This window comes from Vigna unguiculata, chromosome 2 (assembly GCF_037176805.1).
Source record: "Vigna unguiculata cultivar grain cowpea cultivar isolate G323 ecotype 2 chromosome 2, ASM3717680v1, whole genome shotgun sequence".
Classification (NCBI taxonomy): Eukaryota; Viridiplantae; Streptophyta; class Magnoliopsida; order Fabales; family Fabaceae; genus Vigna; species Vigna unguiculata.
Genome location: NC_140793.1, coordinates 18642979 through 18669491, shown reverse-complemented (window position 1 = coordinate 18669491; position 26513 = coordinate 18642979). Strand labels below are relative to the sequence as shown.

At 33.8% G+C, this 26513-nt stretch overlaps 1 protein-coding gene across 2 annotated transcripts; it reads right to left on the bottom strand.

The window, feature by feature from the left end:
- Positions 1–2175: 2175 nt before the first annotated feature.
- On the bottom strand, positions 2176–13553 carry LOC114174035 (Metallo-hydrolase/oxidoreductase superfamily protein). Of its 2 annotated transcripts, XM_028058773.2 has the most exons (8): positions 13352–13553; positions 13169–13262; positions 12360–12485; positions 12107–12265; positions 9031–9149; positions 8688–8879; positions 5964–6054; positions 2176–2464 (listed from the first exon to the last, which is right to left on the bottom strand). In XM_028058773.2, exons 1-8 carry the CDS (start codon positions 13504–13506, stop codon positions 2384–2386), a joined length of 1017 nt encoding a protein of 338 aa, XP_027914574.1. In that variant the 5' UTR covers positions 13507–13553; the 3' UTR covers positions 2176–2383. The 2 variants fall into 2 exon arrangements, with proteins under 2 accessions (XP_027914574.1, XP_027914575.1); XM_028058774.2 differs by lacking the exon at positions 5964–6054.
- Between the last annotated feature and the right edge of the window lie 12960 nt (positions 13554–26513).

Below are 26513 nucleotides of genomic sequence, written 5' to 3'. Positions count from 1 at the left end.
AATTTAATTAGTTGTGCAAAACTAAATAACCTTAAATGTTGAACTAAACATGATGGCTTACTTTAACTTATATAGTACTAAGTTCAAATTGTTTAACTTGTTATTTAAAACCCTCGGAAGGACATTTAATGGTAAGAGTAAATAAAGTTTTCCCTAATAAACGGTGATTAGGACAAGTGCCACATATGAAGTTGAATAATCACTTTTTCTTCTCACCTTCCTTTTATTTATTTGATTAGTGCCATGAAAAATAATAAAAAGATACATATCTCCTATATAGTTTCAATAAACACTTTTTTTATAGAAAATTAAAAGCCTAGACCAAAGGAAAAGTGTCTACATTATTAGTGTTCATTTAAAAACGAAGAACCCATGATTTTAACACTACAAAAAATTTCATATTAACTACGAAAAAATTGCATAGTTAATCCCTTGCTAACAAATTTTTCAACAGATTAATTATTAAATTATTAAGAAATATTCCGTAATAAAATTCAGGTAGATAATTAGATAAGGATATAATCTCTCGCTGTTCTTGAACTAATTCATTTCTAATATCTTGCTAATCCCGCGCTAAAATTAAATGATAAAATTTTAGAATTTCTAATTAATTTGTCACAAAAGTGACTCCAGATTATCTGCTCTTTCTTGAACTATTTCAGAATAAAGATTTCAAAATTTTCAAATCAGAATGAAATTTAAAAACAGAAAGAAATTGGAACTAGAATTTTATAATGGAATTTCTAGAACATATTTTATGCATTTTGAAACAATTATGGAATAAAATTTTCATGGCAAACTTTTCCAGAACATGTAATGCCTTCTGGAATGATTTTTCTGGAACAAGGTTTCTAAAACAAACTTTTTGATTATGTGTTAGAAAGAACATTCTAGAACGAGCCTTCTTCCACGTTCTCACTCGTCTTCTTCGTATGCAGCATTCTCCCTCCTCCCTTCAACAGAGGCAATGATGGTAGAAGGTGACAGTAGCGGTGGTGTGATACAGTGAAAAAGATATTTTAGTTCTTTTTATTAATGTGGGGTGCAGTTAATAATTGTGCGAGTGCAGTATGCAATGCAATAAATCAAAAAGGAAATCTGAAGAGCCCATGTCCAAAAGAGGGAGGAAAACTGGAAGTTTTTTCTTCAAACATTTCTTTCCTGCACCCCGGTTTTACATCCTGCACCCAGATAAAATGTTTTATCCCATCTTACCCTAAATAAAATATACTAAAAATCTTAAATTTCTTCACACATATGTCCCTCTTGACCCTCTCGCCCCATCTATCATCTTTTTCACCGTCACCAATTTTATCTTCGTCATCTTCACATAATGATTTTTGAATTGACAATAATACATTCTTGAATCGAGTAATACATACCGGATTATTCAATTCAAAACAAAATTTCAGATTGGCCAATCCCATATATATTAACGAATCCGGAAATATATATCAAATTATCCAATCAATGATATAAATTTACAAATTGGATCGACTAATTCAGTATGCATTTCCTAATCCCGGTAATGCATGCCAGATAGGCTAATCCGGTACTTAAATGTAAACCTCCAAAAAGTTATAGAAAAAGTTTAAACTAAAATGCATGTTGGTCAATTATTATGATTTAACCAAAAGACAGAATTGATGAAGATTCAAAAGGAATAACTATATCTGCATTTAACAACATTTATTGTGATACAATGTTAATTTTAATTGTATTTTGGAAAGAAATAATCTAAAACTACGTTGGAAAAGATATGGCCACTAAAGTGGTCATTCTAGTTGTTCCAATTTATTCCACATATCAATCATCAGATTCCAAAAATCTTTCTGTCGATTTGTTCTCTCCCATTACAAGGTTTCGGTTAAGTCCTAACAAGTAATTAACAGTGTTTCATAACTAAAACAGTGTATTTTACTACTTGTCTCTTCTTTTATATACATACCATTTTTTTTATTACTAAATTTTGACAACTTTCTTTTACAATCTTAGATGTCATTTTTTAAGTGGTTTTTCAATTTTCTATTTTCTCATTCTCAATATTCCAAAACCACTTAGAAGATGTCACCTCATGTTGTAAAAAAAAGTTGTCAAAATTTAATAGTCAAAATATCATTCTCCCATGCAATAATGCCTTGAGTAATGTATTAGCAGGAGTGCAGTTCAGAGATATACCAATAAACCATTTGAATATATATTCTTATAAAATAAGCAAGTAGATTCTATCAACATGTCACATATATAACATATAAGCTACCACACACATATAGGGGAAGAAGTAATCACAGGGATGAAAAAATGTATCCTTTTCTTGAAAAAACTGTTGTTCCATTTGGGACCCAATACAGAAAGGGGAATGGGGACCAGAATTACTGAAACTTTAATTTGCTGAAATTTCCACTGGTACTCCTGGAGTAGGTTCTACAACCTTTGCATCTGGTAATTCTTTTGATAAAAGTTCCTGCATTCATAATTGATCCAAAAGATAGAATAGTGTTTGTTTGAATAACTTTTACATAAACTTATTCTATTTTTCTTCCGTACTTAAAAGAAAATTTTATTCAAACAAATTCTTAATCAATTACTTTATTTTCCAAAGTAACAAAATTTCATTGTTAGTTGTATATGAGAAACACTATCTTCTTTCTGTTTTATTAGAAGATGACATTGTTCCTGTTAGTAAGATAACCCTTCTCATATTCACCCTCTCTAGACAATAAAAGAAATTCATTCCAAAAGTTTCTTATAGATCCAGTTCACTATAAACATTACCCCAATCTGGCTTCTGTTTCTAGCAATGATCGAGCATCATGAAAAAACTTAAGTAGATAAAGCCAGTTGACAATTGAACAGAAGAGCTAGAAAGATAAATGATCAAAGTGTGACAATATCCATTGTCTAAGGCTTCCTCCAAAGGACTTGTATAGAACCAAACAACCAAAAACAATCACTCACAAACAAGTTTTTTATTTCATGGGGAAATGAACTAGCGGGAAAGGAGAAGGTAAAGATGATCAAGCTAGTAGACGATTGAACAAAATCTAGAAAGTTAAGAGGTCTCTTCAAAGTTATCCCCACAAATAAGTAATTTTGACAGCACCCATCCCACGTTCATGCTAGAAGGAATGGAAAAAGTGACATTTTCATTCTATTCTCAAAATCCAGAACAGATTCCTGCTCAAGCAATTTCTCTATCATTGTTCACTCAGCCCGCATTCTTTCCAGGCTCTAATATAGGTTTATTGTTAGATCCAAAAGGTGATAAATATTTTATGGACTTTCTAGAAATGGTATATATATATATATATATCAATGTTGTAAAGGGCAGATTACTAGGACAAAAAATTCCTTCCCATCTCAACACCCAGCAAGATAAGAATATGAAGACTTTCTCAAAAAGTCTCACCCCCCTGTAACTACTAACTATTCTTACTTTTAAATTTCTTTCTACCTATAATACACTTTCCAACCCTTCTCATTACTTTTCTGCCTATCATTATCTGCAGCTGCTGCAACAACCTTGTCCTTAAGGTTAAATTCTGGAATTTGGTCTTGTACGGTGGAAATGTCTTCCCATATTGCTGCTTCTAGAGGTCCCTCCTGCCATTGCACCATCACTTGTTGTATTGGCTCCTCCTTATCCAAAAGCTGGCTCGCAAAACAAACAAAAACTTGTGCCTGCTGTTCATTTGGTAGTTTTTTCTCTACTTGATGGGCTCCTATAGCTAATTTCAATTGAGATGCATGGAAAACTGGATGTATGTGGGAAGTCCTAGGAAGTTGTAATCAATAAGCCAAGGATCCCACTTGTTTGAGGACAACATATGGTTCGTAATCGTTTGCCAACAGCTTTGGGTGTAACCGTATAAGCATACAAATTTGCCTATAAGAGTAAATTTCTAGGTACACCCAAGCAACTATAACCTGTGATGATTGGCAAATTTAACCATTTGTCCTTCAGCTCAACCCATATGAAATTTTAGCTTCTTGATGGCTTCATCTCTTATCATAAAATCTTGTGTTACAGTTTCCACAACCATTTCCACTGGTACAAATCTGGCCAAAGAAGGTGGAGCTCTACCACACACAATTTCAAACGGTCTGCACTTAGCTTCCCCTTGAAAACTAGTGTTGTATCAGTAGTATTCTGCCCAAAGAATGAAATTAACCCATTTTTAGGTTGCTCTTAGCTGAGACATTGTAAATACATTTTCAACGTCTTGTCTAGAACCCCAGTTTGCCCATCAGTGGATGAATGGTAAGCAATACTCATTTTCAGTATTGTACCCTGCGATCTGAACAAATCCTTCCAAAAAAGGCTAAAAAAGGTTGGGTCTCTATCTCTAACCTTAGCATATGGAATACTATGCAACTTACCACCTCTCTAACAAATTTCAGCAATAGCTCTTGTAGAGTAAGGATGTTTGATGGGGATGAAGTGCCAATATGTGGAGTGGATGACATAATTGCCCTAGGAGATGGCTTAGAAAAAATGAATAGGTTGAAAGAGGCTCTTGTTCCAAAATTTGAGATAAATAGATTCTTAAGATAGTTATTGGGAATGGAAACAACATGCTAAAAAAGGGATTGAAGTTTCTCAAAGTAAGTATATTTCTTGATCTTCTCAAAGAAACAAGTATGATTGGATGCAGACCAACATACTTCAAACTTCACCCAACTCATTTCAAAATCCAAACCCAAAATTTACAAAGTACCCATCTCCCAATAAGTAGGGAACCTATGCACACTTCTAGCTAATGAAGGTTGGTAGGAAAACCAATACACATGTCACATACTCAACAACAAATTGCATTTGCAGTCATCCTAGTAAGTCAATTCATGCATTCATCCTATGAGGAATACATTGAAGTTGTCTATTAGATCCTAAGATATGTGAAGAGTGCACTTGGCATAGGTTTTATTGTGAGTTTATGGCTAACTCAACTTCACAAAAATCAACTTGTAAGATGAAGTTTATCCCCACTTATATAATATAAGTTGACATTATCATGTGTGGGACTAGATATTTTTTGGATGGTCCAATAACGGCTCGATAGCAGGTAGCATGACAGGCCCAACAAACCTTACTAAGATAGGCTTTAATAACATATTAGTAAGTGGATTTATACTTAATCTCAGAAAATTGACTTGTAAGGTGAGGCTTGTACCCTACTTATTATGATTTGAGCATATCCCTAGTCTTACACACCACAAAGGCTTACACTAATGCTGATTGGGCATCATCAATTACTAATAGAAGATCTACGTGTGGTATTGTACATTAGTTTAGGGTAACTTAGTTACATGGTGTAGTTAAAATCAAAACGTAGTGGAAAGTTGTAGTGTTATACGGATATGCTAAAGGAGTTTGTGAAATGTTGTGGCTGACAAGAATCCTTGAGGAGTGATGAACCCCTATTTGTCTACTGTTTAAGCTATGTTGCCACAATAAGGCAGCAATAAGCATAACACAAAATTTAGCTCAGACCACACTAAACATGCGGAAGTTGATTGGAATTTTTTCAAATAGAAGGACAATGAAAGAGTTATTTATATGCCGTTCATTCCAACTGCACAATAAGTGGCTGATTTTCTCGCCAAAGGGATACTTAGATGTAAGCATTAGCTTCTTGTGAGCAAGTTTTGCATGAAACATATCTATTCACTAAATTGAGGAGGGTGCCGGATTTGGTAGAAGAATCTGTCTCAAATCATTGCAACTTTTCTAGAGCTAAAAATTTGAATTAAACCAGTTCATATATGTTTAGAACTAGGTGAATTTATTTATTTATTTTATTGTCTCCTGATCTTTTGGAGATTTGTTTTTTCTTTGTTTTTTCTATTTATTTCTATATTTGTAGCATAATCAATCATTTAATTCTGCATAAATACCGTATGCACTATTATTCTGAATACTTGAGAAGAGTAAAATATTTTTTCTATTTCTAAAAGAAGTTAACCTTGAATGATTCGACTGTTCCTTCACCACTAACTAAGCTGGCAAGAAGCCCTTTGCTATCTAGATCTCCATTTTTCATTGGCACAATGAACCTATCGAAAAGGGAAAGAACATTTATATTAAGAAGAATATGAAATACTGTTACAGTTCTAACAAGAAAATATAAAATGTCAAAATTACTAAATTGAGCTAAACTTCAAATGTATTCTTCCAAAGGAAACAAAATTATAGGGAAAGTTACCAAAATGACTTTTAAATATGTTTTCGATTTAGCAATAATTAACCACTTAACTAGCTAACGATATTCAAGAAGGGGTTAAGAAGAAAATACTAACTGACGTAATTTGCATTAGTGATTTATTGTCGCTAAATTGGATGTACCTTTTAACTAGAATAGAATTTCCTGCTTCCCAGCTCCCAAAAGTTTATTCATGCAAATACTTTGTTTGAATGTTGCTACTTCTATGTAAATGTAATCTTTTCAGTTCTAGTATTAGAAGTTATCAAGGAGATATGGATGTAAATATTGTACATTTATTGCATCATAAATATAGACTTGGTTGCAGGGAATCCCTAAAATTCTTGGAGGTTACACTGGTTTGTAACCATCTGTAACTACTCATAACTTCTCTTTTCCTCTCTTAAGTTCTTCCCGGCAGAACTGCATATTGTTGTATCCTTTTCACACTTAAACATAATTATTTACACATCCACACGACTGCTTCTGTTCTTTATTCAAACTTTATTAAAGAGTAATTATTTAAAATAGGATTATTTGTGTAATAATAAAACTTAAGAAAGAAAAAAAAAATTGGAGTGTTACATCCTTGTTATGGCTGCTATTTGCCAATGGTCTCTTTAGCAACAAGACATTAAAAATGTCTTTTTTCATAGTGATCTGGAGGATGGAGTTTATATGGAGTAAACTCCTAGCTTTGTTGCTTAGGGGGCAATCTAGGTTGGTTTGTAAACTACATCGTTCACTCTATGGCTTGAAGCAATCACCCTAAACTTGATTTAGTAAATTTATTCATATAGTGCAGATTTCTAAATTGAAACAAAGTGAGGCAGATCATTCAGTGTTTTATTGTCATAGTTCTCCTGACAAGTGTGTTTATCTTATGCCCTATGTTGAAGATATTGTTATTACCAAACATAATATCACCAAAAATACCCAACTAAAAAAGCATTTATTCAGCACTTTCAGATCTAAAATCGAGGCCATCTAAAATATTTTCTTGGTATTGAAGTGGTACAATCAAAAGAAGGTGTCCTATGGATAAGTGAGAAAATTGCTGCCAGTACTGTGTGCAAACTAAAAAGGGTATTGTATGGACAAAAACAATCACCACAGGCATGGTTTACTATAGTTATGATAGATTTGGGCTTCAAACAAAGCCAAGGAGACCACATTTTGTTTGTTAAGCATTCAGGGAAAGAGGGGTAACAGTCTTTCTAGTTGATGTTGACTATATTATAGTGATTGAAAATTATGACACAGAGAAGGAATACTTGAAACAAAGACTAGTCCAAGAACTTGGACTAATAAAGCTTGGAAGACTAAAGTACTTCCTAGGGATTGAAATAGCATACTCTTGCGAAGGAATTTTCATACATTAGCAAAACAATACAACTGATTTGCTAGCAGAAACTGGGAAAATTATATTCAAACCAATATGAACTCCAATGAATCCTAATCACAAATTATGTTAAGTTGAAGAGGAACCAACACTAGACAAAAAGGATTTACCATAGACTGGTCGAAAAACTAATATACCCACACCTAACCAGACTTTGCCCCTTCAATGAGTGTCATAAGCCAATTCATGCATGAACTGAAGGAATCTCGTTTTCAAGTTGCTTTAAAATTTTGTAGTACCTTGGAGGGAAACCATGGAAAGGGAATATTGTTCAAAAGGAATGGAAGACGGAATATTGAAGCCTACACCGATTTGATTAAACAGGTCTCTTGTTGATAAGAGATCAACAACTGAATATTGTACTTTCTTAGGTGGGAACTTAGTGACATGGAGAAACAAAAAAACAAAATGTGGTGGCAAGATTAATTTGGAGGGCCATGAAGCTCTACTATGACAATAAGGTAACAATAGATATTGCACATAGTCCCATTCAGCAAGACGAGATAAAACATATTGAAATAGGGACACTTCAATAAGGGAAAATTAGAAGGTCTAGTATGCATGTCACCATTTCTTTCGAGCTGCAGGTGGCTGATGTGATAATAAAGAGATTCAATAGCTTAAGCTTCCACAAACTCAAGCAAGCAGGGAATTGAGGATATCTATTCCTTAGCTTGAGGGGGTGTCAAAATATGGATGCAAATTTGTACATTTATAGTATAATAAATACTGATTTGGTTGTATGAAATCCCTAAAATCAAGGGGCTTGGGGTTAGGAGTTTATTTACTAGATTTGCTCCTAATCTAGAGTCTTTATTTCAAGAGATTTATTTCTTTTATTTCAGGAGATTTATTTCCTTTAATTAGGATTACGTTTTTCCTTTAAATACAATGTATTCTTTTGCTTTGGAATCAAAGAGAATAATTCCACAATTATTGCCTTCTGCCAGCACATTTTCTCACAGTTAACAATTTTTCCCATTTCAGTATATTTTGTGAATGAATTGTTTTGGGTTTGTTATAATGACAAAATAAAATTAAGAGCTTTTTTTATTGTGATGCTGCCTGTAAATTCAAAAGTTTACTTGGCTTGAAGCAGCTTTGCAAGTTTCACTGCATCTTCTTGTCCTGAAACCAAGGTAAAATTGGGCAAAAGCTGTTTTATGACCGGCGTTATCACAATATCTGCCTTTTCCTTCTCAATGTAACTTTGATTATATACACAGTGGGGTTCGTAGTAGAGAGACAATTGGCCTTGTGGGGATGTAACAAGATACCTATGAGACAAACAGCACAAAGCCATTAAAGTCTATTAAATTGCATTTCAACGAAAATACAAAAGGTTAGTGCGTCAATAAATAAGGTGGATACAAAACCTACAACACAGATAAAAGAAAAATATGATGGAAAAGGTTTGATAGTATTTACCCATTCTCAGGACGTTGCCAAGGAGGTCCAAGAACTGGTCCTGCTGTAGCCTTAATATTGATCATCGAACCATAATTTGTTTCAATATCAAAGCTCTGCCCAGGTTCTAAATACGTAACCTGAAAATAACTGAAACAATGTGAAAACTTAAGTGGTAAACCAATTATTCAATTATAACCACATTAGTGCATGGTATTTGTTGACAAGATATAGTTAAGAGCAGAATTAAGGTAGGTAAGCAGGAAAGAAGTAACAACTATAGAAGCAGTGGATGGAAAGAGGAAAAAACCACCTCTGAGCACAGTTAATAAATTCATTGACACACAAGACAGGTTAAGAAGTATGCACAGACAGGAAGAGGAGCTTTCAATCCTATGAGGTGGATGATTAAGTCTCTCTTGAGGTATAAGACTCCACAGAAAACAGTGTGGCACAAATATCCCAAATTGGCTGCTGAATTTTATGAGCCTCACCAAGATGAGAAGATGTTAGGAACAGAGGCCTATCAGTTGAAGTTTCCGCTTGGTAGTGCTGAATCATTTTAGAATGAGAGTAGTGCTGAAGAGATGCAGATCTCAACTGCATCAGATCTCAACTGCATCCACTTGGTAGTTTGTTATTCTTGTCAGTTGTATAGTTACTGGTGACAGCTAAGAGTTACAATATGCCAGCTGTCATTACCAGTTTGTAACATCTATCCACTATATACATTCTTAATTGTACCTATCTTTCATTAACAAAAAAAAAAATGATTCAATTTCTCTCTCTTTTCTTGTTCTTCTGAATAGTCTTTTATAAAGGATTTCTAATATGGTATTTAGAGCTCAGTAAGACCCAAATATGCCCAAGTCCAATCCATTTCCCACCTCTTCCACTCCCGAAACCTTTCCTTACCCTATACTGGAAAAGCTTGATGATTCCAATTTCATGTTATGAAAGCAACAAGTAGAACCAGTTACCAAATCACACCTTCAACATCGTTTCATTGTGAATCTTTTGATTCCATAATGATTTCTCACAGAAGAAGATCATGCAACCAGAACAGAAAATCCCGCAGATTTTGTCTGGAACAACAAGATCAATTGCTTCTAACCTGGCTTCTGTTGATGATTTCTTCATCAACTCTTTCTTGTATCTTAGGCAGCATTCATTCCTACAAGGTATTGGAGAAAATACACGATTACTTTCATCTACAAATGTGTGTGCGTGCTCCATAGACCAAAGTAAGAACACTTTGAAAATTTAGTCGCAGTTCAATTCACAGAGTGATTCTGGATGTAGTGGTCGCTTTGGTTGCAGTAGGCAACAAGGTGGTGCTCAAGGCTGCGGAGGACTTTTCTAATTTTCAGTGCTAGTAACAATTATCAGAATAACCAAAATTTGCAGAATAACTCTCCTACCAGCTTTATTCACCGTAATAATTTTCTTCATGCTAATACTTGGACTATAATGCAAATCAGACCTGACCTCCTCTAGGATTCATCACAACCTATTGCTATGATAGTTAATTGAAGCACTCAATCTTACATTGCATCAACATGGATTCCAGATTAAGGTGCTTATTAGTGTAAGTAAACTTGTTAAAGACAACTATGTATTCTCTGAATTGCATCATAAGCATTGTAATGTTAAATGATAGGTTACCAATGAAGTCTTGGTGCAAGGTTGTGTTGGTCTTGATGGTTTGCATTTCTTGCCAAATATTCATCTACAACACTCTTCTGCTGGACCTACATCTTGTTTCAATACTGATTCAAATAATTCTACAAATGTTAATTCTTGTTGTACATCTAGTTCTCAAACTCTTCCATGCTAGACTTGGCCATCATAATCCTCATGTTTTAAAAATGGTTACGCAACACTGTAATATACCCATTTCTAATAAAAGTGCAAGAGTTTTCTTTTGCTTATTGTGTTCGAAAGTCTTATAGACTTCCTTCTTCTCTGTCTAATACTGTTTATACTCATCCTTTGGAATTGGTGTCTCGTGACTTTTCAGGACCCTCACATATATGTATTCCTTCTACAAATGGTTACCTTTATCACATAACATTTGTAGATACTTACTAAAACTTTATATCTAACTAATTCAGCAATTCACGGCTATGGCTAATCTTCAGTTCAATGCTAAAATAAATAATTTACAAGCAGATTGTGGAGACAAGTTTAGACCTTTAAACTCGTATCTTACCAGTCATGGCATTAATTATAATTATTTGTCCCCATACTTATCACCAAAAATGGAGTAGTGGAAACAAAATATAGACATGTAGTTGAACTTGGTCTAACTCTTCTTAATCATGCCTCTGCCTAGACAGTTTTAGGACTTTGCATTTGTCACAGCAGTATATCTCCTTAATAGACTTCTACAGCCTCTCTTAACTTTGATGTCCCTTATTTTGTTCTATTTAAACAGTCACCAGATTATAATTTTCTCAAGAACTTTGGCTGTTCTTGTTTCCCTTTCTTAGACTATACAATAAACAAGAACTTCAAAACAAGTCTTATGAGTGCACTTTTCTAGGATACTCAAACTATCACAAAAGGATAGAAATTCTTTCTGGGATTCTCTCTAGTGTGTCTGAGATATAAAATGAGAAAAAAGGTGCAAAAAGGCCTAATTTATTTTCAAGTTGGTTAAATATTCAAACAAGGGATATATGCTTTGTTATGAAATAATTGAAGATCTGAAACAAAATGTTTTTCATTCAAATGTGCAAGGTCAAGGTTCCAACAATTTGTCTTGGTATTGAATAATGAATACTAAGGGAGAGCTTCTGTATCAAATGTTCTTATACCAGTCCTCCAAAGTGTAATAAATGGTGGACATATCAGTGTAGGCTCTCATTTGGAACAATTTAAACCACTTCAGTACAGAATAATAATTTCATTAGTTACATAAAATAACTGTATCATTCAAAACCTTTAACCAACATCTATGAGCAATCAAAGTATATACATTAGATATATTAATATGAAGTAACTAAGCCAAAGGTTCAAATTCAAATACACACACAATGGAGTTTTCATGATCCGAAGAAAAGAAAAGTAAAGAAGAAAAAGAAAATATACTTACATTTCTGAAAAGAGGATCCAACAAGCCTTTAGCATTAGGGGTTGCTATAACTTTAATATTTGGGAATTTCTGAGAGAAGGGCTTTAAGGTCTTCAAGTGGCAGTGATCATCAAGGCTTTGAGTAATGAGTAAGCAACTGATTTCCGGAAGATCACTGAGCTGCACTACAAAAGAACATGACAAAAGAACCCACAGGCATTACATAGAGGTTACACAATCAACTAGTAACTAGTTAGAATCCATCAAAAGATACCTGGAATTGCTTTAACATTTTCTTAGCAGCATCATATAGCCAAGGAATTCCAAAATCCAAGTTACCAACCAAAATTGGATCAACCAATATGTTTGTCCCACCCACATTCCAGAGCCAACTGTTTCCCTAAATCCAACACTTAACCCATGTCAAAGGAAAGAGTAAAACAAGCCAAAAAAAATTTTAAATTTGAAAAGGCAAATCAGTATCATAATAACTACAAAATACTACATTATTTTCAATTTATTTCTTCTATTCAAAGATTTAAACAGGAAATTCTAGAAACAATAATGTAGAGCATGTTCGAATCTCTTACAACTTTTTGGTTTTAAAAAAATTCCTCATTACTCAACAATCAACTTCTCATCCAACATCTTTTAAGATGTGAAAATTATTTCTAAAACAAGTATTTAAAAAAAAAAAAAAAAAAAAAAACTGATACAAGTCTTTTCATTTTCCCATGTTTCCATCTTGTCAAATTTCTCTCTCAATTCCACACTCTACTCTGTGCCCAGCACCATCCTCCACCAACCGCCTTAACAACTTTACTTGGCAGCATTTTGAAAACTTAAAAACAGTCTTTAAAAAAGAAATCAAACACATTCTTCTGGGATAAGTGAAGGAATTGTATTGCCTCGAACCTGGGACCCATAATGGTATTGTAATAAGCAGGTGTGTTGTATGTGCTCAACCATTCGACCAGGTTGAGTGCAGAACAACTTAAATTAAAAATCATAATTTTTCCATAATATAAACTTTTTGCAACTACTTTTCTTTCTAGCTGTGCGAACATAGGTTAAAAATTTCACCTCTAAATATGTGAGTTTGAAGACATCAGCGGCAGAGAATGAGGAGCCAACTGCGTTCTCTTCTGAGACAACAGCAGAAACAACACTACCCCACCTGCAAACAAACCTCATCATTGATTGAATATTCCTCCAATCAAAAACTACAAAGACAGAGCAAAAACTGATTAGGAAGAAAAAACTTACCTTGAAGTTGAGGCATTGTAACCTGTGCAGATTGAAGTTCTTGGAACCAAGCGCGTAGATGAAGAAAACGGTTGTAATAAGAGTCTTCTTCTTCTTCTGGGGTAACAGGGTTTGTTGAGCGCAAGAGAATTGCAGTTGCACTGTAACGTGGCCATTGTTGAACCGTTGTTGCTTCGCTCACCCACCAAGCCACTACGTTTGTCCGTTATTAATTATATTTAGTTACTATTTTTTTGGTTCAATAGTTTTTTTTTTTTTTCTTTCTATTATTATCATCATAGTTATTTACAATTTTTTCAAACTTTCAAAGATTTTGAGTTAATATATTCTTTACATTAAATTAATGATAACAGTTAAATATTTGAGTTAAATTTGTTCGTAATTGTAACTGAACTCCACGAGTTTTTATACATAAAATTATTGTAAATAATAAAACTCTCCATTCAACTCGATAATTTAATATAATTACTTGTGTTGTGAGAGATAAAATCAAAATTGCTGATTAAAGTAGGATAATTTTATTAAACAGTACAAGTAAAAACGAAACAAAGGAGTACTAGTTTTTCTGTAGAGTAAGAAATTAATTTTAGAATTATAAAGTGAGGGATAATTTTATATATAAATAATTAAATATGTAGTTATTTTTATACAACATTAATAAGTAAATTTTTAATTGATAAGAAGATAAATTTTCAACTTTATTTTATTTTAGAACAGTTAAATAATCAAACGTGTAATATATGATCCTAAGTATGCCACGTGTCACATGGTAACACCGTACTCTAGCTGCTGCCTCTTCTGTCGACTAATCTCTACTTCATTCGTGGTTCATATATGGTGCATGGAAGTGAAAAAAAAAAGAAAAATATAAACTAAATATTAAAACATTTATACGTTTAAAACCGGTCTGATTCAAAATTTAATGGCAGCCGTATTGATAAATCTAGTTTAATAATTAAAAAACATACAAAATAATATTAAACATGCGTAACACCGCAAATAGTCAAATTTATATAAAACATAAAACATAAATGTATACATTTCTAATATTTAAAACATTTATAAAATTTAAATAAAATATGCAATCATATTCAAATTTAATAATATTCATCAATAGTATTTATCATAACAAGTTTATTTGTAAAATAAAAAAGAAAATGACAAATATTTAAAACTTTTTTTTGTGGTACATGAGATATTTTGTAAAAAGTGTATTGTAACATCTCATTTTAATATCTTAATACTACTAAAATAAAATTTTATTATGAATATTCAGAAAACAGATAAACCAATATATATCTTACATTAATATAGCCTTACAAGATAAGACTGTAGTAAAATCACTTATATACATTCTCAAGCTACTATACTATGACCTTGTTACAATATTATACCTAACATGATTTAAAGTCGTCTCATCGTCCAAACATCAGACTCCTTAACATCAAGAGGTGCTTCTACACCTATATCTTTATCTACTCACAGTTCACACCAAGAAGGTGATTATTGCAAAAGAAGAACACAACACAAACAAACAACAATAAAAGAGGGTAAGCCAATTTATAAAAGAAATAATCATACAAAAATTAAACTTATTACATCATAAAATAGTATATCTCAAACATTCATAAAAAAATTACCAATCATACAATTACAAACTCTTTAAACTCAATTATCTGGATTTATGCATCGACTCAAATATAAGAAGTTGTCCACATGTCATAAAAGTTGATTGCGGCAAAGGCCCTGGCTCCACTTGGCCTAACCAACATGAATCAATTTCCTTTAGACTGGGTAAGTTACTTATGGCATCGCCAGATTAAGGATCCCACTCCTAATCCCGCCATAAGAACCTCTTTCAAATCTCACCACCTAGGCCTCGACACTCTATATGAGTTTGTAAACCTAGTAGAGTATATGATAGCTTCTAACCAACACATATCCCTAACCAATGCATAACAATATACTAGAAAGTCCCTAACCAATGCATAACAATATACTAGAAAGGATTTGCACTTCTTCCTTAGAAGCACAATCCGTATACAACAAACAACTCAAATCAACTTTCCTCATTCTATTCGATTAAGTTCCACTTTCACTCTCTTAAAACCATCACACTTCCTTAGAACATAATTCACAACTCTTTTCACCAATATTTCCACTTCATACACTTCTAATTATCATAATATAACTTTCCCCAATTAAGTTTACGAATACCATAATAAGATTCCACAAATAATAAATTAAATCATTTCATCACATTAGCATGCCTTACTCTACATATCATACACATTTATCATTCTTAAAACACATACTTTAATATCAAGATCAACCTAAGACCACAACACTACATAAGAATCTACTAACTCATCAAATAGGAATACCCTTCATAACAGAGAAACCCAAAGTATAACACAAACATGAGAAATTAAATTATCTAATTACAGACCTCAAATAAAATATCTTACCAAAGTGAAGAAACATATGTCTAGGATAGGTTGTCAAAATTTCAGCTTGATATGATGGTTAACAAAACGGGAATCTTCATTTTACCAAAGCAACACAAATCAGAAAAATAGGGTGGTGTCAGACGCTGGCAAAGTTGCGCCACAGTCCAAAATTATCGCCCAAAAATACCAAGTCAAGGGCCTAGTGGCCGACAATACCAAGTCAAGGGCCTAGCGCCCGACAACATTATAACGGGGCCCAATGTTGTATTAGAAATAACAATTTATGGAAAAATTGATCCTATGCAATTGATTGATTGGACACCATTCCTTTAGTGTTTTTGATTCCAAATGGTTTTAGAGAGTTAAAAATGATATTCAATCACTCAAAACACATGTTAGACTTTTCCCCAAATCAAGACCAAACACAAATCAAAATCAACAGTTCACCACACAACTCGTTAGTTCAACAAACCACATCAACAGTTCAACATACAACTCATTAACCACATCACAATTAACTATCAAGATGATCAATTCAATAGAAAATTAGCTTCTCTTATCTGACTAAACTACACAAACAGCCCTAAGACCACTCAACACCTTTAGCTCCACAGGATGCTTTATCTATACCTAAGAACAACACAAGAACGATTAGGATCTACCGTTACTATCACTGATCAATAGAGACTCATATAAAATATTAAAAGAACATGTGCAAGTAGAAAAGCCTCATATGTGTCAGATACTAGGAGAAAACTAAGGAAAAAAATTTGAAACTCAACTTACACGAACGAAGAAATTAATTGGTCCAAATTGAAGAGCTCATCGTAAGGATCACTCCTACTGTCTCAAATCTTAAATCAAACAAACAAAAGGGAAGAACCCTTAGATAGAAGTCAAAAAACTATAGAAAAGTCGTTTCTAGAGAGATTGTATATTTTAAAATAATGAAACTCATTCATAACAATTCTAATTGTAAGCCCCATTTTCAGCTTATAAGAGTTGGGTCTGGCCTTTTCGTTGGCCCAAGGCCAGCCCACTAGGGACTCCCCAATACCCTTCCAGCTTACTCAGATTTCACTTGTCTCATTTTCAGAAACAACTACTTCCTCTCCTTCTCATATCTCCAGCAAGGTGCTCTGCTAGGGCACAATATTCTTCCGTCTCCAAGCTAGCAAGAACCATTTCACCTTCAAGTAAGTTGAACCTTAGAGTTTTGGATCTTTTTTCCTCCTCTTTACGTCGTTTAAGTGTGTTGGTCTGGTTAGGGTTTAGTCTCATACCCTGGTTTGTCTTGGTTCTATGTTTCAACACTGCTCTAGCCCTTGGAGCTGTGGTACTCCTTAGTCGCGGGTCTGTTGCGTTTTGTTAGCATCTAAGCAAGGTAAGGGAAGCTAGATTTTTAAGTTTAAAGTTATTCTTTCATGTTTATGTTCTGTTCTATGTTGTGGGTGCTTGAATGGTGTTTTAAATCGTGTGCAAATAACTGGCTGGAATTCTTTGGATGTGGTTGTGTGCAAAAAACAGTGGGGGAGAACTGATATTCTCGCCCAAGCGAGCTCGCCTCGCCTAGGCGAGAATAGCATAAGCTCGCCTAAGGTTTTGCCTCGAGCGCTCGCCTAGGCGGCCCATTCGTGTTTTGAGTGACACCTCGTCTCGCTCAAACGAGAAGGCCTCGTCTAAGCGAGAGCTCGTGAAATCTCCCAAGGGCCACTGTTGCAGTCTCGCCTAAGCGAGAGCCTACAACTTAAGCGAAGCAACTTCCCTCGCTTGAGCGAGGGCTCCTAGCTTAAGCGAGGCTAGTGCAGTGGTGCGTTCTAACACTGTTTTCTTGAATGGTTGGATGATTTGTTGCATGTTTTGTCTAGATTATTCTTCCTAAACATGATATACGTGAATATGCTTGGTTGTTAGAATCCTATGAACGAAATTGGCATGCTTGGTATGAGATTGATCATGGAATTGTGGGTTGGTGGTGTTTTAACATGAGAGTTGGATGAATGAAATAAAAGCGATGGAAATGGTATGAAAAACATGATTTTGGTTGTGAGATAGGCGTAATTCCATGAGTCTCATGGGAAGATCTCATGGTGGTGTGTATTGTATATATTAAGATAATGATTCAAGGAAGGACCGTATCCCGAAACTCTAAAGGGTCAGTGAGTCTCATGTAGAGCAAATTGATCCAAGTGGTGAGAGTAGCGGCAAGCCCTAGTCTCTGGCAGGATAATGGCCTTAGACGCTTGAAGGCTAACCTTGTGTGTGGTAGGATGAAACCCATTGGCAATGGCTCTGCAGAGCAGTAGAGGCCACCACAAGTGCAAGCGTCCAGTGAATCCGATTTTAATATATTTATCTGGATAATTGAGTCTTAGTGTCCTGTTTGTTTGCTATAACATGATTCTTTGTGCTTACTGTGTTGCATGTTTGGACTGTTTTAAGTATTGGTCTACGATAATATGTTAAACTTAATTTGCACTAGCTTACCCTTTCATTTTTGTGTATGTTCTTGTCTTGCTTTCTCTTTTGCGATGATCACCGTATGGTGGGAGCAGATGGAGGAAATTTTGGAGATGGGCCTGATGGTGGTAGCGGTGCAGTTTAGATGGCGTGTTGTATGTGGCTCTTCTGAGCAGTTTTAAGGCTCTAATGCTTTTGTAATTCCCTGCTTCATGAGCAATTTCTTTTGCAAAGCAGTTAACTTTTATATTCATGTCTGGCTCATGGCATTATGTTTGGCATGCCTTAGTACATTCAAGTACCTTTATGGATGACTGTAACAATGCGTTCTTGGTTTATGATGTTCATCTGATTGCTCTTTCACTATTATAATTATGCGACGTTTCTATTTAGTGGAATTATTCTATTTAAATGGGATGTCACACTAATTATAGTAAAACCTTTTAATATTAAAATAATTTAGTCTCATTATTTTTAAACCAATATCATTTTTAAAATGTCATTTTCTATTGTCTTACGTGTATTACATGTAAAAGAAATCTAATATAAGATTTAACTTCATCTACTTTATACCTTTTTTCATATTCCTAATTTATTTTGAATGAATATTTCAATTAATTTTCTTTTTAGATTTCTAAAGTGAAAAATGGGACAATAATTAATACGTGTACTAATTGATCAATTTCAGGAATGACTATTTTATTCCATGTCATAAATAAATGATGCATGATGTATTGTAAATTTCTTCTTTAAGAAAACAGTCGAAATGTATGGAATTCTTAAGATTATAGATTTTGATAAACATTCAAAATTCCTAATTTATTTATGAAAGGCTTTAAAGAGAAAATTTGGAAGTAAATATTATTGTTTATAACTTTGTCATATAAATAAATGATCAAGAACCTAGTATTAGTATATATATATATATATATATATATATATATATATATATATATATATATATATATATATATATATATATATATATATAAATAAAGAAGTAAAAAGTTGTGGAGAAGGAAAGGATTATCTAAAATCTTCAAAACACTAGGCAAGCATCGTTATCCAGGAGTCTTTTGTTCTCTTCCCTACTTCTCCTATAAGCTAACACTCTCCATTATCTTTTAGAAGATTGAAGCAATAAAGTAGTCTCTACATTAAACTCTACTATTTGTTTCTACCAGTATATATTTAGGTAAGTGTAATTCTGCACTTTTCTAGGAACCCTTCCAATTTCTACTGCATGCAATTTTTTGGGTTGTATGCACTTTTCAGTACTTTGGATGAATTGTCATTCCTTAGTTGTCATGGAATTTCAATATGATTTTCCTTAGGTTTTATTGTGTATATAGGTCAAACTTGAAACAATTTAGTGGTACTCAATGAGAACATTAGTAGGTTCCTTCATTTAGGCAAAGGGAGTTAATCATTTTAAAGTTTTTCCCTTCATTTGATTTGAATGATTTTTCAAAAGTTGTGAAACCGTTGAGTATTGGTGTTTGTGGAATTAAATTTTGGAGATTTTACTTTTTGTGTTGTAGAGTGGGTTTTGATGTCGTGTGAGCGATGTGAACAACGAGGCAGAAAATATGGAATGTTGATAATCATGATGTATTTTTGTAAATTGTTATGACTCTATAATGGAAATTTGGTGTAAAAAGATGATAATATGCATAATTGTGAGAGAGACAATAACCTCCTTCTTAAGCTAGGTTAGGTCAAAGTTAGAAGATGAAGCTATGGAGGTGGTGAGTTTGCACAAGCTATGGAAGTGGGAGAGATTGCTCTTGGTTTGAGGTTATGGAAATGGGATGAAGGCGCTTGACTTTTTGTTTACTTTTGCCTTTTATTTTTGTACTTGTTTTTTTTTTCTTTTGTACCTTTTGTCTCTTCTCTTTTCTATTATTTTCAGCACACATAAACACTACAAATCTGATTTGAAAAACTCTTTTGGAAGCTCAAAAGTTCAAGAGACACAATTGGAAGAAAAACCTACTAGAATCAGAATAGAGCATGAAACTCAACAAGACATAATGGAAATTTAACTTTAAGAACTTGCCAATGGTCTAATGACAAGTATGAACTTAAAATTGCAAAGTAAAATCACTCAAATGGATGTATGTAGTGCAGTTTTGAAAACCAAGTTGAGCATATATTTTTATGAATTTTTCAAAAACTAGACTAAGAGAAGATGACAAGTAAAGGACTAACATGACTCGAGACAACATGAATGGATTCCAAATAAAAATGACCCAACAAACATGATATGACTAAATGGTAACATGAAACAAGACTCAACAAACATAAAAACATACAAACAACACAAAAATATGGAAGCCTAAGCACATAAGTCGAATGGTTCAAGATGGGTAGAAAACAGAATCATGAAAAAGGATGATTCTAGCAGCTTTGACCTTTGCTAACTATTTTTCTCATAACTCTCTCCATAGAACTCCAAATGTGTTGCTTCTTTTTTTGGTTGGAAACTAGACTCTAAGGGCTTTCTTTTGACTATAAGAACATATTTTTTGGAGCTCTAAGCTAGATGCAGTTTGATTTTGAAAATCATAAACGTTTACTGCCAGCACTATTTTGTGTGTATGGGAGGTTGATTTGGAAACAACACAAGAAAGAAAAATACATGAAAAAAGCATAAAAGAAATAAGATAGGTAGGACCAAGAAACTTAGCTTTTATAGATACAAAGCTTTGATACCAAATGATATAGGAGCTCCTTCCAAGCTATATGACTCAAGCCAATATGGAGACCTCCAAGGAAGATGGTGGTGTGAAAGCTATGTGTAACACCCTAGACGGATATTACTTGGTATAACAATAAAATATAATTAAAATAAGAATCTAATACCATTCCCAAAAAAAAACGTGAAATTTAAATCTTTAACAACGGTCAAAAAATAATAATTTTCACCATCCATTACAAGTTTCGAAATTTAAAACCAACTTTAAAGTAAAAACATTCAAAAATAAAGTTCTTTAAAAGCCCTCAAAGCTAGCCCACATCTCCTCACTATGCCTCGCCAACATCACCTGAAACCACATATGCTCTTGTGTGACAAGGCCACACGATTATCGCACAACCAAAAACAGAAACAATGAGCTTAACAAGATAAACATATACATATAACATAATCACCTCACCCCTTACCTTACACGACATTATACCCATATTAAGAGACACATATACATATAACATAATCACCTCACCCTACAACTTAACATGACATTATACCCGTATTAAGAGACCTTACATCACAAAGTAATTACACATCATTACTCTAACTAGCTAGAGTCATAAGGATACCACAACCCATCTACGAACCTGTCTGTTCATAGTCTAACCTCTACGGACCTCCCCGCTCGTAGTTCAACACACGTGAATTACCACTATTTATAAACCTCCCCGCTCGAAAAACAATCCAGTGTAAGCGCAATTCATACGAACCTTCCCGCTCCTAATTCTCACATAGGATTACCACCATTACAAACCTCCCCGTTCGTATTTATCACGTGTCCAAAATCTCACTTACGAACCTCCCCACTCATAAGACATCCAAGCATAGCATATCCATAACCTAATACGAGGAACCCATAGGATTCATACTTCATCACCCTACCACACATACTCACATTTTGCATACAACAACCTTAATTTCTCAGTGAAAACAGATCACCTAACCATCACACTCATGCATCCATACCAAATAAAACCCGCAACCAGCCCTTGGAAAATTGCCTGGTGGAACAAAAATGTCGCTTGGCGGTTTCTTTTGCAAACCGCCTGGCGGTTTCTATTGTAGACCGCCTGGCGGTTCAAAAATGTCGTCGAGCGCCACCCCCTCCAGGGCCTCCCTGTCCCACATCTCACTTGGCGGTCAAACAGCGCCGCCAAGCGCTATATCAACAGAGTCAAACAGCCTTGTTTATACCACAAAAAAGCTTTCCTATGCACCAACCATCCAATATACAGTTCCAGAATACAAAACACATATTATTATGGCTTAACATGACTCAAAGTACACAACCACACATCACCTTCATCAATCTTATATCCCTACATACATTCACCACTTTGAATGGTTGGTGCATAGGTCAAACATGAATTTTATCAAAGGATTCCACTCATTTAAAATTATAAACTAACCAATACAATACCTGCAATAGTCCTTTTTAGCTAGTCCCTCGTACCAACCCATCGAATTCCACAACTCCTACTTAAGGGTGGGCAAAATATTTGGTTTACTAGATTTGGTCCAATTTTGAATTGAACTAGTCCAGTAAATAACCATTTTATAAATTCTATTTTCTACTTTTTATCCATATTTATATATTTTTCAGATCATATTTTATTTTATTTATATAAATTTTAAAATATGGGAAATCCAAACTTTAAAATTGGATCACACTTGTATCCAAGGTTTATCTGAATCGCAAACATCCCAAATTCTCTATTCCAAAATACAATCCTCTGAACTCTAAATATTTTCTCTCTTCTTTTCTTATGGTTGATTATCCAAGGTAAGTTTAATGGCTAATACAAACTGTATAGGTTGTTTGTGTACGTCCCACTAATTAGTACAGTAGGGAAGCGTGGGAGGGATGTACCCGGACACGTGCACAGTGGGAGAGGATGTTGTTCAAGTTAAGGCACAGTCATCAAAGGAAGATAGGGAGAAAAGAGGATGGACCCAGCTTGGTGTGGATGGATGCGTATACCTCGGCCCAGTGTCTGTGTACACCTCGGCCCAGTATCCATGTACACCTCGGCCACTGGGGGCAATGTGCGTTCCATGGCCCAGCAAGGCAGCAGGCACATCGAGGCCTAAAGGGTCGGGTACATCTCAGCTTAAGGGGCCTGGTACATAATGGACTGGCAGCGTAGAGGGGCAGATCTTTTCCAGTGAGAACATACAAGTCCAAGAACTCAAAGGCTAAACATCAATGAGAATTTGGAAATGTTACCGTTAAGGCCTGGGGCAGTTACAACATTGATTAGATTCCTTAGTGCTTAATGAAAGAAGAAAACTGCCCTGTAGGTAATAAAGTCGGGAGTGATGTCAGGTAATATAAAGGACGATTCAATGACTGACAGGGGTATCTAATCTTGAACTCATATAGTGCATAGAGAATATTGGGTTATTTCTGACTTAAACATCATAGTGCTTGCAGGTACCCCACTCCTAGCGGTAGATCAGAGTCAGTGATAGGGAGAGGAGATAAGGAGAAAAAAGGTTGAAGGCTCTTGAGATCGCTTGGTTCCGACCATACAAGAACATAAACGATGTTTCTCGTTTCTACTCCCGTTCATTTTTTTCTACTTTTAAGGTTTTTAGTTGGATTTTGCTGGAGCGAAACGTATGGTGTGTTTTTTCTGGCATCGTGGTATTTTTTTATTTATTCGTTTGTTTTTTTTTTAGAGAACGAACTGCACTAGTGGATGTGTTTAGCGGTTCATGGAGATTGAGATCGACACCAACACCAATGCCAACGTTGCTACTAGCCTCAAGTCTGTTTTGTTTTTTCTTCTCTCCTTTAGTTTTCTTTTTTTTCTTTTATGTTTAGGGGTGTGAAATCTCGTCTAAGCCAGTTTCATCTTTAGATATTCCATAGATATCATGATTGAGTTGGAGACACGATTAATCCAGATTACATTTATGGCAGATATCGAAAGGAGGAAGGCAAACTCTCTGTTTAAAATTGTTTTTAGGTTTAACATCATCATTTCAAGATTCAAGAAACACAAATTGATACTGAAAACTGAAATTGTGGCCACAAAGTATTAGAAATTTTAGTACTTAGTCTTACCAACCACAGGGTACATACATATGATCTAGACAAATAACACCTCATCCAATAATTCTCAGTCCTCATGACAAAATTAAGAGAACATGGCTTCTTTCAGTCACTCAAGTTACAATAGGTGAAGCCATACTTTGATTTTGAGGCATTTAATCGTAATGTTATGGTTTGCCAAAGAAGGATTTCTACTACGAGGCTTGTGTGTTCAACCAAAATAGTGTGATCTGAGTTTGATATATAGCTATTCCTATTTTTATTTGTATGAGCCAGTTGGGGCTTGGAGGATTGATTATAAGAGAATAATTGTGGTAGAAACAAGGTGCAATAAGTAATAAATTAATAAATGTGCGTGATTCTCTGGAACACTTTTGTAATATAGTAGTTGCAGATTTTGTTTTACTTTTCCATAGTAAGGATATTCTCAGAGATTTTTTACGTTTACAGACAACAAACTCTTCAAATTGTTTTAAACTTTATGTTCACAGACTTGTAGAACTGGACAAGTGTATACAGTGTGTTTAGGGTTTTTGTGTGCTGCCTTATTCCCATAAAATAATGAGATTTCATTTTATTGGTAACTCAATTTTTGTGTGCTTCGGCTTGTTGTCTGTTTCACAATGAAAAATGATAAATTAATTGTTTTTTATTCCAAGGGTAAGATTTCTATAGTATGTGAATGTGAAAAATGGTAAGTTTTCATCTAACATGTTAAAAAGCTCTTGAGTGTGTTTAATGCAGGAAATTTTATCCTAAGGGTAAGTTTTTCTAAAATACATGTCATTTGAAATAACAAAATGCATTAATATCTCTACCTTTAAATGTGGTTAGAACTAGAATCTGGATACTTAATTAATATACTTGGTTTGTTTTAAGTTTTCATCTCCACCATCCTATCATTTTTCCAAAATTAATCATAAAAATGTTATAATAAATTAAATTTATCTATCACCATATAATACAAAATTTATCTATTGTTATGATAAGAGATATAAGTTTAAAGGTATTCTTAAACATAATTCATTTAAGTAAAATATCAATTCTCTTCTATTCGTTGATATGAAAAATGATGGATCAAATTTATTTGTTTTCATTTATTTGTGCAGAAATACAAAGATAAAAATATGAGAAAAATGGTTTCAGAATCTCCTACTATGCAAAGAAAATCAAGTGAAAAAAAGTGAATTTTCGTATTTAATCTTTTTATTTTATTGTTTGTACATTTTCACGTGTTTGCGAACCATAAAATGTGAATCATAAGTGAATGATAAATAGTGGGAGCATTCCATTATGTGTATTTACTTCTGTGAATGCGTAGTTTTCTAATGAAGTTGAATTAAGTTCTAAGTATAGTAATTTCATATTTTATCAATGAACTTGGAAACTTTATCATCTAGGTTAATAGTTAGAAAAGCAGTTTCTGCAAGAGTAGAATTTAAATAAACTGTCAAAAGATTTAAGATAATCAACATTGAAAATATGGCATGATGTAGGTGTTGTAGCTTTCATATTTTCCTACTAGTAGCCAGTAGGTGTAAGAGTGGAAATTTAAATGTAGGTTTGCAATACGAGACCTTGTTCATAGCAGTAAATATAAATATTTATTTATTGATGATGGTATAATTCTATCTTTTTATGTTTATAAGATTTATTAATGATGGTATAATAACTTGTAAGTTTAGGAGAGTTGGTCCTTCATATGATATAAAAGTCATTTTAAAAGTATTGTATTTGATTTCATATGATATGATATCTGTGAGATTGTGTTCACTACAAAAAAAATGTATTTTAGCGATTATTCGGTCGCTAAATAACATAAATCAGTCGTTAATATCATCTGCGACTGAATTAGCGACCGAATTTATGGGGTTAACTAAAACCTTGGTGGCAAAAACAATAGCGATCAATTTTCATTTAGTCGCTAAATAGCTACTGAAACATCGGTCACTATTTGATCCCTAAAAGTTGGTCATTTTCCTAAGCATAAGAGACCAATTTAGCAACCATAAGTGATATTAAATTCGGTTGCTAGTTTGGTTGCAGAAGGTAAGTAGTTAGCGACCAACTATTTCGGTCGCTAAAGTATGATTATTATATTTATGTACACTTTTTTTGTCGCTAAATTGGTGGCAAAGTTATGAGACAAACAGCGACCAATTAAATCGGTCGCTAAAGTATGATTGTTTTAGTGATATACAATTTTTTTGGTCGCTGAAATGGTGGCAAAATTTTTTGTGAACAGGGACTAATATTGGTTGGTCGCTAAATTGGTGGCAAAGTTCGAAGACTAACAGCGACCCATAAAATCGGCGCTGATTAGCAAAAAAATGATTTTTTTTTGTATTATTTACAATTTTTACCTGGTTAAAAACAATATTTTTACCTATTTATGAATGATAAAATTTGATCTAGCTAAGTAATAACAAACTACATTACATA

Bases quoted from the DNA above. Each gene is read 5' to 3' on its own strand.
- LOC114174035 (XM_028058773.2), bottom strand. From the start codon at position 13,506: ATGGCCACGTTACAGTGCAACTGCAATTCTCTTGCGCTCAACAAACCC. The intron at 13,263-13,351 runs GTAAGTTTTTTC...GTTTGTTTGCAG, and splicing joins TACAATGCCTCAACTTCAAG to GTGGGGTAGTGTTGTTTCTG. The intron at 6,055-8,687 runs GTAAACTTTTGA...CCTTTTCGATAG, and splicing joins GCAAAGCTGCTTCAAGCCAA to GTTCATTGTGCCAATGAAAA.